Source organism: Myotis daubentonii, chromosome 4 (genome assembly GCF_963259705.1).
Source record: "Myotis daubentonii chromosome 4, mMyoDau2.1, whole genome shotgun sequence".
Classification (NCBI taxonomy): Eukaryota; Metazoa; Chordata; class Mammalia; order Chiroptera; family Vespertilionidae; genus Myotis; species Myotis daubentonii.
The window spans coordinates 72,692,440-72,706,041 of NC_081843.1; the positions used below are offsets into that span (position 1 = coordinate 72,692,440).

The 13,602-nt window shown below is 37.0% G+C and overlaps 1 protein-coding gene across 1 annotated transcript in view; it reads right to left on the minus strand.

Annotated features, from left to right (window-relative positions):
- The window catches only part of MSH3 (mutS homolog 3), a 139,091-nt gene that overhangs the window by 41,599 nt on the left and 83,890 nt on the right, over positions 1–13,602 (minus strand). The window contains exons 16-18 of the mRNA XM_059694214.1: positions 9,045–9,109; positions 6,612–6,728; positions 841–948 (exon numbers count right to left, since the gene is read on the minus strand). Coding sequence (XP_059550197.1) covers positions 841–948; positions 6,612–6,728; positions 9,045–9,109 — 290 coding nt within the window. The remainder of the gene's footprint in view (positions 1–840; positions 949–6,611; positions 6,729–9,044; positions 9,110–13,602) is intronic.

The window sequence follows — 13,602 nt, forward strand, 5'->3', positions numbered from 1 at the left end:
GGCAGAGCCCTCATGAATGGGCCAGTGCTCTTATAAGAGGCCCAGAGAGCCCATGTAGGGAACAGCCCACCAGAGACCCAGAGAGCCACCAGCACAAAATTCCGGCCTAGAGGTCCCACAAGAGTAGGCCTAAGCACAGAGCACCAGCAGAAGTGAAGCCCCCACAGAGAACCCCCATAGGGGTGGGCCCAGACACAGAGCCACCATGGAGACAGGGACACGGGGACTCCTGGAAACCTAAATCACTGCCCATGGAAACAGGACTGCCCATGGGAACAGGGTCTGAAAAGCAGGACGCACCTCCTACCAGCCCCCAACCCCCAATCCCAATGGGCCTGGAGGACAGAGAATTGAGGGAAAAGATTGGCTCAAGCTTAAGGTTTGGGACTTAAGGAAGAGCAATTTGAGAGCAGTAGGGAGCAACTTACCTCAGAATGACTCATACCTTGAGTGTCACCCATATCTGATTTATATATTTAAATGAGACTTCTATAATTATAAGGTTAAACATACTAGTACTATACCAAGTGTTCAAGGCAAAGCTAACAAATGAAAGGATTGCGCTTGTGTAAAAACGTCACCCACATAAACTTAAAAATTGAAATATATAATACTCACCTCTAGAGTTATCGTGAGCATCTGCTTTCATTGTGTTCAGTGATAGAGTGAGCAAGAGAGGAATTTAATTTTAAATCAAGCTCTATGTGTATAATTTTCAGCTTTACCAAGAGTCCAACATATTTGAGTAATTTTAGTATGAAAACACTAAAATTGATAGAACAATGCCTTCTGATCTAACGCACTAAAATTGGGGGGATGGGAGGGCAGGGAGTATATTACCTGCAGTAGTCTCCTTGCTTAGCAACCTTGGCCAGGGAGAAAATGCAGTCAATAGCTGCTAGGTGATGTACTGCTGTACACAAGGATTGATAATGTTCACCGAAATTCCTACAGAAGCAACAACAACAAGGTGAGCAAAAATGATTTCTTAGCACCTTATTACTTAAGATAAGCTAAAACAAAATAAACAGTCATAACTAGCAGCTAAGAGAGATGAAAATTACATGGAACTACTTTTCCTATTTAATATAATAATTTGATTACTGATGCTTCTTTTTGTTTCATTTGGATAGAACTGTATATTTTAAAAACAGCTTCTATACAAAAATGTCTACTATTAACACCATTATTGCACATTTCATCTCACCATGACATTACAGCTTAGAAATAATTAACACAGATGTAGCAATCATTTTCATTTAGTTTTAATATCATCATGAACGACCCAGATGGGTCAGCTTCCTTTTGTGCTTCTTTTCATAGCATCATCCAAACTAGAAAAAACAGTTTCAATGTGTTTCACACTGAATTGGAAGCTTCTCCATGGTAGAGTTCATGTCCATCTTAACTATCATTATATCCCTAACATCCAGCCCATAACCTTGTCATAATCTTGAAGACAAGAAGAAAAGGACTTTTCTCAGTGATCTGTTATTATCTTATTAAGCGTGCATAGAGAAATTTACTTTCAGATTTGTTTTTTAAAAATAACAGTCATTGCCTCAAATCTTTGGCTAATTAAATAGCTGGGCCCTAACCGGTTTGGCTCAGGGGATAGAGCATCAGCCTGCGGACTCAGGGGTCCCAGGTTCGATTCCGGTCAGGGGTATGTACCTTGGTTGCGGGCACATCCCCAGCAGGGAGTATGCAGGAGGGAGCTGATCGATGTTTCTCTCTCATCGATGTTTCTAACTCTCTATCCCTCTCCCTTCCTCTCTGTAAAAAAATCAATAAAATATATTAAAAATAAATAAATAAATAGCTGGTGGTCTAGAAGCTTAAAGGACTCTTTATTGAAAGACTTATTCAGAAAAAATATGGGAATGTACACAGGTTCCTTCTCTCTCTCTGTCCCGATACCTCTCTCTCTCTCTCTCTCTCTCTCTCTCTCTCTCTCTCTCTCTCCGCCCCCCTCTTAATTTGTCCTGTTATCTCATAGCACAGGTATCCCTTACATCCTTTTAAAGAATTACTCTGCAAAAGACATAAGCATTCAGTATAAAACTGCTCTTAAAATAGATTGCTCTATTGTATGGTGGGTTATAGGAACTTTGAGATGTAGCCTGTTTGCTTTTTAAAAACAAAGGGTTTTAGAGTGCTTGCTAGCTTGAAAAGGCCACCAGATTAAGCTGCTACATGACCAGTTATTCTTATATTATCACTATATTGATTTTTTAGAATCTGTAATTTCTGATTTTTCTTGTAGCATTAGAATGAAGTATTCTATGTAAACGACTTTTTTCAAATACTAAAAACATTTTAAGTATCCAGCTTTACTTTTGTGTTAACTATTTGTGAATTAAAAAGTGTATTTACAGCATATTTTATACTTCTCTGAGTACACAGAACGTAATGAACACAATTTGCCTATTTCTCACTGAATTAAAGTGCATGAAAACAAACAACATGAATCCCACTAACAGTGGTAAGAGGCTGTGCTAAATCCCAAACACAAAGGAGACTGGCGCCTGGGAGCAGACAGGCAGCGCTCAGCTGCCACCTTAAAATGCCTCTTAGTTTTGAAGATGCCACGTGCTATGTGAACCTAACACCCCTGGAGCACTTGCCCAGGGGTTATGCCTTGTCCTTCCTAGTTGTGGTCAGGTTTTTGATCAGACCATTCCTCCACCCGCTGGACTGTGCCCATTCTGTCCCTGTTTCATTACTGACCCATCGGGTCGTCCTATTCTGGCACTCTCTCTTTTGCCAGAGAGCAGCCCCACGTGATGTTTCTGCTCTTGCCTCTCTGGACATGAGTATCAAAGGACCTTTGACATTAAAAAAACAGTCCATTTTCTCTTTCTCTCACTCCATCCTTCTCAGGTCTTGTCACCACAACTCTAACTTGCTAATACACAGCAGCCTTAGGGTGAGGGTAACTGATGACATAAAATGAGTGACACAGTTATCAGTGGAGACCATTTCAGTTAAAAAATAGTAATAAAAAGGCAGGGAGGCATAAGGTGATTATTTTGATATGGACAACAATATTCTTTCTCACATCAATTATATTAAGATGTGAATAAAATAAAAAATGATCATAAACCTCAAACATCATCATCATGATAACTCTTATGAAGCCTTGTTTGACTTCTTGGTCTTTGTGCATTTTCTATACTTTGCCAAATTTCTAAAACATTATTCATACTTTGAAAACCACAATATGAAAATTGAGCAATTCGGATAACAATCTGATAGACTGGGTTTATGTCACAACAACATGCAGCTCTACAACTAAGCCACCAGCCAAGTTAAGGAGGAAGCCAAAGCACTGCAATTTAATCTCTGGTCAGAAGATACTGCTGGTCCATAGAGGGCAGATTAAAACACTCGGGTTCTAAAGCTGTTATGGCAGTTTACCATCAGATGTTGCTCAATGATACCTGAAGTTTATAAAACTGGAAAATACTTTATCTTTTATTGGCGCTACTGTATGAAAGATATAATTCAATTTTTAAAGACTATGCAATTGAGAAGATTATTCAATATCCACAGCCTATCTTCTAAAAGAAGGGACTTTTTTTGAGAGAGGGTCCCATTCATAGAATTTCTTCCAGTCTTGATTGCTTGCAATATTTTAATCAAAAGTAATATGACCAATGCACAACATTAGTATCTCAGTAAGAGACAAATACACTTGTAATAGCTGGTATTCAATCCTCTGATGTCAGGTTCGTGAATGTTTTAAATGACATCATATTCATACCATCTGGCACCTCGATTAACAGTGCACATAACAATCAACACTGTTCTCAAGTGGGAGCTCTAGCTGCAAATGCTCGTAACTACATCTCAGCCAGTATTCTTTTTCAGATAAAAACTTTAATGTATTTTTCTCATTTTGAAAGTAATATATGTACTAGTATATTACATAAACTTCTGAAATCATTACTAGTATTTACAAAGTAAATTAAAATATCCAGAAACCTTTCCATTCAGAAATAATCAGTTGATATTTGAGACTGTGTGTGTGTGGGGTGGGGAGTGTAAATAGACATTTCTCCAAAGAATATAAATAAATGGACAATAATCATATTAACATAAGCATATATATTTGATTTTTTAAAATATAAAGATTTAGATGCTGTGCCTATATGTGAATTTTCACATACAGAACTGTATCATGCTTCAATACTGTTTTGCACACTTCACTTAATATGTCATGAGTATCATAATCTCCTGTTATGTCATATTTAATGTTGGCTCACTCTTGGCAGTTTCTCACTTGCAACAGATGGTATAATGCAAGCAGATTCTCCTGGGTGAACTGGATAGAAGAGCCCAGGAAGAGGGCTAACACAGTAAGAAAGGTTTGAGGTCATGGTTTGGTGTATTAATAGAAGGGAACAGGAGAGGCAGGGGCCAATCAAAGCTCTTCAGGAAGGAAAAGAGACAAACAGGAATTTGATAAGAAATAAAGGGAGAAGGAAGAAAAGCAATCGAGGAGAAGGCCCCATTTTTAACCGGAAGACTGAGCCTTCTCTAGTCTAAAATAATGACAAGGGAGAACGTAACCCAATTTATCAAGTCATGTATACTATGACTAGAATGAATATGACTTACATCACCAAATCTCAGAACCCTAGGATGTGGCCCTGGAAGCTTGAAGGAAGTAATTTTAGTCCAATTTTCATGTTCTCAGTGATACTATTAAGGGGAAAGCCAAGAGAACTGAGATTCAAGGGCCCTGAAAACCCTTAAAATGGGAAATTGCAAGTAAATAGAGAAAAGAACGGAATAAACCAAATTTCTGTTCCTGGATGCAAGACTCTGAGTCAAGATAACCTCAAAAGACTCAGGATAAGTAAATTAGAATCTTCTTCTGACCCTATAATTGAAGACTTCCCTGGGCAAAAAGAAATACAAACCTTTTAAAAACTGTCACATAATATCTCTTCGGTTCTTCCCCCCCCCCCCCCCCCCCTGGCCTCCGCCACTTGTCAGATTGGTTACTTTAAATATATATAAAGTCCCTGGAGGAACTTGCTGAATATTTACTGTTGAAGTTTTTAAAGAGAACGACCAAGAGAGATTTTTGTTTAGAGAGGTGCCTATGGATTGACCTTGGGCAGGCTTGACACCCTGAGGGCAAAGGGTACAGATGCCACTATCAGACACGCTGGCTTGAATCTGTGCTCCAATCCTTAACCTATAAGCTACTTCATATTTCTGCATCTCATTCTAATTGTTTATAAATCGAGGGTGACAAATCTTAACTCACAGGGCTTTTGTGAGGAATAATGAGTGAGTATGTATTAAAGTGCTTAGATGAGTGGTGGTTTAGAGCCAGCGCCTACGGACTCATGAAAGTCATTTGTGCACATCTCTTCCCAGCTCCTGTCCACAGCAGCTTAAAATCAGTCATGGTGAAAATATTCACACTGCAGAAATCGGCAAACCCCACAAGCACTACTACTGTTACAGAGAGCTGGCTGTTAACCATTTACCAACACACTACTGACTTCAATGTGTCAGCATGAACAATGACTATTAATAAATCCAGAATATAACATATTCTTTAAGGCAACGGCAAACACTCTTCAAAAGAAATCTCGTATTATAAAAAACAAAAAGGTTCGGAACCTTTTTGTTTTTCACAATTCTAGATTCAAATAGACTAAAGAAATAGCATAACCAAATGCAATGTACAAAAGTTGATTAGATCTTTCATTTAAAAATTTGAGGGAGGTAACTAAATATATTCTTAAATTAATATTAATTTTCTGCCCAGCTAGTGTGGCTCAGAAGTTGAGCATTGACCCAGGAACCAAGAGGTCACCACTTCAATTCCCAGTCAGGGCGCATGGCCAGGTTGCAGGCTTGATCCCCGGTGGGGGGCATGCAGGAAGCAGCTGATAGATGATGTTCCTCTCTCCCTCTCCCTTCCCCTCTCTCTAAAAAAGTCAATAAAAACATATTTTTAAATTAATTTAAAAATATATATAATTTTTCTTAGGTATGGTAATGGTATTAAGATTATATAGCAGCATATCCTTATTTTTAGAAAATGTATGCTTAAATATTTAGGGGTGAAGTGTTCTGATATCTAAAACTTACTTTCAAACGTTTCAGGGGGAAAAAGCGTATGAGAGATATAAGACAAATACGGCAAAAGATTAACGCTTTTAGGTTAACCTTCAGGGTACATAGGTATTCATTTCAACTATCCCACAGATTTAAATTTTTTCAAAATAAAAAGTTAGGGAGGAAACAAAACAATTAACCCACACTTGCCCAACTCTGAAAATGTTAAGCCTTTATATAAGAAAAGTAAACAAAGTCCAAGGTAAAATTTCAAAAAGATGACTCTACTAAACATCCTTAACAACAAAATGTTAGGCACAGTAACAACAGAGTATATTTGGTCTCTTGTCAAAGACTAAAATGAGCTTACATTTCAATGGATTAGAAATAAAATCTGAGGACACATGTACTCAACTATTTTATGGCAGGTCACAAGCAGTAATCCCTACTTTTCTTTTTGATGGAAAGATTTTCCGGTCTATTTCTCATAGCAAAAAGTCAGATTATGTTTTTCATTGTAAACTCACTCTAGAAAATCAAGCCATTCAGCATTGCAGTCAAGGACTAGCTGCTCCCGGAGCTGATTCAGATGTCTGTAATTTTCTACAATAAAAGGAGAGTGGAAGCGGCTCACAGCTTTTGTGCTAGAAGAGGGGAAAACATAAATAGGAAATCAAGGTTACTAAAAAATCAGTAATGCCATCTCTTCACAAAATTAAAGTAGTTATTTATTATTCTCTGATGAACCTTGAAAGTAAATAGCTGTAAACAGAATATTCTTTAATTATGGCCCTGAACTCTGGATTCCAAAGATCTTTGTTGTAAATAAAGTACTTGGAGTTCACAGGACTTTGTTCAGGAAGCTTTTAAAATGCATTTTAAATTATATCCATATGGCAAAGTCAAAGTTTAGAATTTTCATTTCATAAGCAGAAAGCTTTTTCTTTAAATTATACTAAATGAAAATGTTTGCTTTAAAAAAAAAAATCAGAAGCAAATATGGCAAAATAAGTCCTGACAAAGATGGAAAGTGGATACATTGGTGAAGGCCATACTAGTCTTTATATTTTATACTTTTCTGTGTCATTAAAACATTTCTATGAAAAAAAAATAAAGCATTGCAAAAATAGCAATGCATAAATTCAGGAAGCAAAGAGGAGTTCTTCGTGGTCTAACTGTAGACGCATGGTGACCCTGGATGGGAAGAAATACCCTGTGCTCCTCCTCTGGGCTTGCGTGCAATCTCTGCTTCTTCAAGAAGCTGTAGAGCACATTAGGGGATGCCGCGGGTCGCCACTCAGAGAATTTGGGCCAAACTTTGCCACTTACTATATGACTTTGGGCAAAAATAACTGACCTCTAACCATCACTTTCCTCATCTATAAAATGGGCATAATAATAGCATCTACCTCACAGGTACTGTTGAAAGGATCAAACAGATAGAGGTTAAGAGTATCTCTGTCATTAGTATCAATGTTAGGACTTGTTCTGTGGTGGTCGTGGCGGTTGTTACTGCTGTTGATATTATTACTATAATGGGACCTTCACAAAGAAAAGGTCAGGGTTGAGTGATAAGCAAGTGATGACAGAATGTATTCTGACCTTTGCTCCCCACTCCTGCAATACGCTGTCATAGTTATCTTTAATGTGGCAAGTTACTGGACTAGGGGTAACCCTTCAGATTAAAATCTGACTAATGCTACTTTAATCTATCCCTGTCAGGACTCCAATAGCCAAACAATAGATAAAAAATTATAATGAAGCTTCCCCAAACTATCTTATTTATTCATTCAATTTACATCACTGCAGGTTCAAAAGTTGCTGGCACAGATTTATGCTTTGTCTGTTGCTTTTAAATTAGCTCATCTAGATTTCCATACAAATATATTTATCATAGCTTTCTCTTCTGACCAAATTTCAGTTACTATTCTACATAGACTAACATGATTTTTGGCCATTTCTCTTCATAAAGCATATTTCTATTCATTAGCTGTAGTACAGGGCAAAAGTGAATAAAGGAAAAAATGCCTGCAAGAAGAAAACAATAACCCCTAAAATTAACAACAGTCAAATCTCAATTACTGCTTCTGGTAACACGGGGGGAGGGAGGGAGAAAGATGGTATTTAGAGCTAAGAAACCCATAATTGTATCTTCAACATCCTTTGATAGTGGCATTTGAAAATAGTTTTTTTAATTAAAATACTAAATTAATAACCATCCACACATCATGTCAAGATTTTCTTCCAGTCTTAACAGAGTTCCTTCATACCACCACCAGCTATAGCCACTCTTCTACTATCTAAAGCAAATGTAACATTTTCATCTCAAATTCATGCAAGCATATTAATAACAGTAGCAATAAATATTCCATAAAGCACAGGGGATTAATCCTCTTGGGGATTAATGCCTAACCAAGGAAAAAACGCATTCTCAATGCAGTCCTCTAATTTTGTTTTTGATTAATTTATTTTCATCAATTCATGATGTAACTCACAGAAAAGATGTAATGAACTATTACAACTATGTGCCATGAAAAGCATAGAGAATAAAGAAATGCAGAGCTTGGGGAAGTAGAAAATGGGATTTCAGCTTCATAAAAGAAATGTCAGGTATGGCTTTCATCAAGAAGTTCAAGCAACCAAATTAGTCTTATAATTAAAGGTCCCTCAACTTTTTTCTCTCACGTGTTTAAAGTGTACTCTGACGTATAAAAATAGAACAGTAATTAACAAAACAAGAAAACAAATGTTTACAAGTAAAATGCCCTTAGGAAAAAATGTTTTAAAATTCATGATAAAAAGAATGAAAAATAATTTTTCTTTGGTTAAAGCTCCATTAAAAAAAATGGTAAGAATTGCTTTTTATGAAAAGGATGTGGTTATTATTAGTCAGTAGCACACAGATATATAAATGTCATTTTAATTCATGTTAATATAAAAATATATATTATCAAACCTACCTTCCAACCTTAATCCAATCAGTTGGTATACAAGCTACAGCAGAGTTCTTTATTTCAATCATAAACTAAAACAAATATAAATAAAAATTAGATTTTTAAATGATTAACCATTATATTTTAAAGCTTCCTCAATAAATATTATTCTAAACAAATAAATCCAGTATTATTCTCGGGAGAGTTTATATATGTCCATACAGTCAAATATTATTAACTGTGGTTCCAATATTGGAGATAAAGTACAATTTGTATTGAGCCATAAGTTTGTAACAGAGGAGATAATTTGACACGTTAATGTTTATAACACTGTTTTGTGCATACTACAAATGGTGATTTTTTTCATCAATGACCTATTTCATTTATTAGAATCCACTTATGTTAGAAAGTCTATTACTTGGTAAAAATACTGAATTTCTAAGTACAGATGTTCAATTATTGGATGTTATACAAGTTTGAGATATGGTCCCTCCTCTATTCTGAACAGAAGAGGATTTATTGTAATAGCTTTTATCCAAGGAACCTGAGTCCTCAAAAAGTATACTCATAAAAAAAGCACTGACTTCCCCAATCATTAAGGAAGATACTTCTCCCCATGAGTGCTTTAAGTTATATAAACTATATCTTTATAGATCCAACTGTGGTCTACAAGACAGCTTTTCTGAAATCAGCCAAAGAGCAGGTGAAATCAAGTTCTCTCACACCTTTCATTTTTACCATTCATTATAGATCATCTCATCTTCCTGCTCCCATTTCTGTATTATTGCGATGAAATTCAATATTTTATTCAAATAAATAAACCTATTTTGTACAGGATGGAACCCAGAAGCTCTGTGGCCACCACTAATTTTGAGATGGCTATAGGAACTTTTTTACACTAATTAGTTTTATAACATTTGGGGTATTTATAATCTGATTATTACCTAAAGGCCCGGTGCATGAAATTTGTGCACGGGTAGGGTCCCTAGGCCTGGCTGGCAATCAGGGCCAATCGGGGACTTCTGGCTACTGGCCAGGGCCTTCCTTCCCTGGCTGCCAGCTGCCAGCCGGGGCCTTCCTTCATTCTGCGCCGCCCCCTGGTGCTCAGCACACATCATAGTGAGCGATCGAACTCCTGGTCTCCCAGTCGAACTCCCGAGGGGACACTTTGCATATTAGCCTTTTATAACCTTTTATTAGCCTTACATAGATAGTATCAGCCTGGCTCTTGAGTTTACTTTTTTAATAACAGAAACATTGTAGCTTTTACATTAATTATACTACCAATTAATAGTCAGTTTTAAGAATTTTTGTTCTTAGCAAAAAATTTTTAACTAATTATGTCCTCTTGTTTAGAGAGGAATTAATAAGTTCAAATCTGCCACACCCAGTTAAACAGTTAAGAGTGAAGAGTCCAAAAAAGTCCACTTTGGCTACAAAGAGTGAGGGGAGAAAAACAAAATAAATATCACGGATAGGAATTATAAAATCTCTTTAAAACTATGCTAAAAAATTCTGGTTAAATATTATTTTTAAATGTTCTATGAGAAGACATATCGGTCTTTTGATAAAATAAGTCTGGGAAGAGTTATTTATGCCAAAAGTAAACCAAAAAATTTGGGAACATACTGGATCACTAACATTCAGGAAGGACACATCTAGATCAAAATGACTAACACAGAGCTCCATGGCGGTGACGAAAGGTGGTAAAAAAATTTGAAAAGAAGCCCAAATTGCTTCAATGAGGTCACTGGGCGGCCAGCTAGGTAAGTACATAATTTGAAGTAATTGGCCATGACAACGCTGGATTCAAATCTGTGTCTCATACACATTACAAACCACTACAGGTCACAGCCCCTTGTAGCAGCTTATGAACAGTTGGAGCGTAACCCTTCAGTCAGTAAGTATCCAGGGTGCACCCTAAGGAGCACAGCCCCTCCAGCAAGCCACACGCAGAACCAATACAGATGCAGGACAGAGTGGGAGTCAGGAGAGCCCACGTGGTCCTGCTGCTTGTTAAGCTCCTGGGCCACTTCCTCAGTAAGTGCTAATCCTGTTTCCTCACTTTCTCCAGTGGTCCCAGGTCTTCAGCCTGTGTTTCTCCTCAGAATTATCATCAAACTAGAGGCCTGGTGCATGGATTCGTGCACCGGTGGGGTCCCTCGGCCTGGCCTGTGGGGATCGGGCCAAAACTGGCTCCATATCCATTCCATGTTTAATTCAAGGTTAAGAGAGAATTCTCTGTATACATAAAATATGACAGAGGCCATAACAGAAGCAGTGAACTATGTAAAGCTATGTAAGTTTCTGCTTTCATTATTTCCTTATAAACAAATACTTTCAGAGTCAGAGACACTAAGGCACCATAGTCAATAAGGCTTAGGATTCTAATGAGTATATAAAAACTGGGCACAGGTGAAAATGAATGTTGTCGAAAGTAACCCTGGCTTGACAGTCTATTTACCTATTTAAATATCCATGTACCATTTGCACTGCTATAAAACAGGTTTATAAAGATTATTACAAAAGTTATTGTACAGAAGTAAAACTTCAGACAGAAAATAAGGGTATAAAATAGAAGCACATGTATATAAAATAAGGGTTTTCCTCCCTTTCTCCCTCACTGATCAGAAGTCATCATATTTGATGAAGTTTGTTCTTAGTCCTTTAAGTATCTCAAAATAATTTGTGGATATACCTTTAGTACAAATTTTTAACAGAATTTGATTATAACAATGCCGACCAGTTAGACTTCGTTTGGTGTTTATTTAGAATCACTAATTCTCAAAAATGTCATAGAAGTGATTCTACATTAATTTGTACTATTAAAATTCTAATAGTAGGAGGTCTTTAAAAACCAATTGCTGGAAGCCAGTCCATCCTTGCTGCTTGACATAGTTGCTGCAGGGAAGAAACATCTGCACAGCATATGTTTCAAGGGACCTGGGGTATATGGCATACTATTCTTAATATGGTTGCTCTCCTTCTTAAAACTATGTGTTTTAACCAAGGTCACCTCTCCGGGAAAGGGTGTTTCCCCAGGTGAGGATTTTTCCCTGGAGTTAGGGATTAACAGGACTAAAGAAGGGAATAAAACCCCTTAACTAAGTGCCAGGCGGGTAATTAATCACTTTAACTACGAACAATCACGCTTAAACTACATAATCTTTACTTAGGATAATCTCCTCAGTTACTTCCTTGTAGCTTAACAGAACAGTAGAGTAGTGACCTTGGAATGGAGATAACAAATGCCCTAACCTTTGGAATAGAATGGATAGGATTAAAATCAACTGGTATAAAAACAGATGTAACAGGAGAATAAAGACAGAACCTGGCTGGAGAACCTGGCTAGAACCTGGCTATGCTGATCGACTGAACGCTGTCTCCCTATCATTCCTTCTTTGCCGACTCCGTCCACACCTTTGGGAACCCCTGGACCTGCTGGGGCTGGACCCCAACAACCAATGAGATTCCATTCTACTGTTAATAACTAAGAAATTTCTCACCTCAAATTCATCACTTAACCTAGTAAAGGTTAAGTAAAGAATAAAATAATCTATCTCCCTCCCTAATCATTTGTAATCCAATTATTTCATCTCCATGTGGTGCTTTTTCTTAAACTTCAATGCTACACTGATAAAAATAAAATAAAATAACTAATTTAGTATCCTTTATGAGTTCCTCATTATTTTACTGAAAAACTGCCAATCGATTCCAGGACTGTCTTCCCAAGATTTAAGTTTTATTTTAGTTTGAATAGTATGAGCTCTAAAATGTCTGGATTAAATAAAATCCACGATGTTGAGAATCCCTTATGTGGATATCTATGAGTAGAGTGAAATAATGACATGGTAGAAAGAGTCAGGCAGAACTAGGATGGAACTGGGCTTCTGACTAACCTACGCACTCCAGTTTTCTTTCCGGCAAAACTGGAAAAACCCCTTCTTGTGTTGTTACAAGGATAAATTAGATAACATATGCAAAGCGTTTAGCATCGTTCTAGACTTTAACAAGTGCTGGTTAATGGTAACTATATTACTACTACTACTACTACTACTATTATTATTATTTGAGTAATATTTGTGTAGTGCTTTACGATTAGAAAGCACATTCACGTATTTTAGCACAATCGGTCTTCACGGTAGACTCATGACAAAGGTGACCCTTTGTCACACAGCATGTGAGTGCAAGGACTGACACTTAAACTCAGCTTTCCCCATGGTAACACCAGCTAATCGCTTTCCTACTACATATCTTTTATTAATGTTACTAAGCAGTTTTGATCATCTCATTTCAATAAATAGCCAGAAGAGTCACTTGTCACTTTGCAAGGTCATGATTGCATGGTGAAACCAAGACATACAATTAAATATTTGGTATTTGCCTGTTCAGGGGGAAAGGGGGGGAGAAAAAGTATGAATACTGTCAATAATTGTTCTGTGATATAGAGCTCCATGTGGAATGTACTGTAAAATGTCTGCCTGAGGATAATATAACATCCTAATAATTTTAGTCCAGAACACAGGCTGACTTAATGTCGTTAAGTGGCATAAGATTAATAAACATTCCTCCATTAGAATCTTTA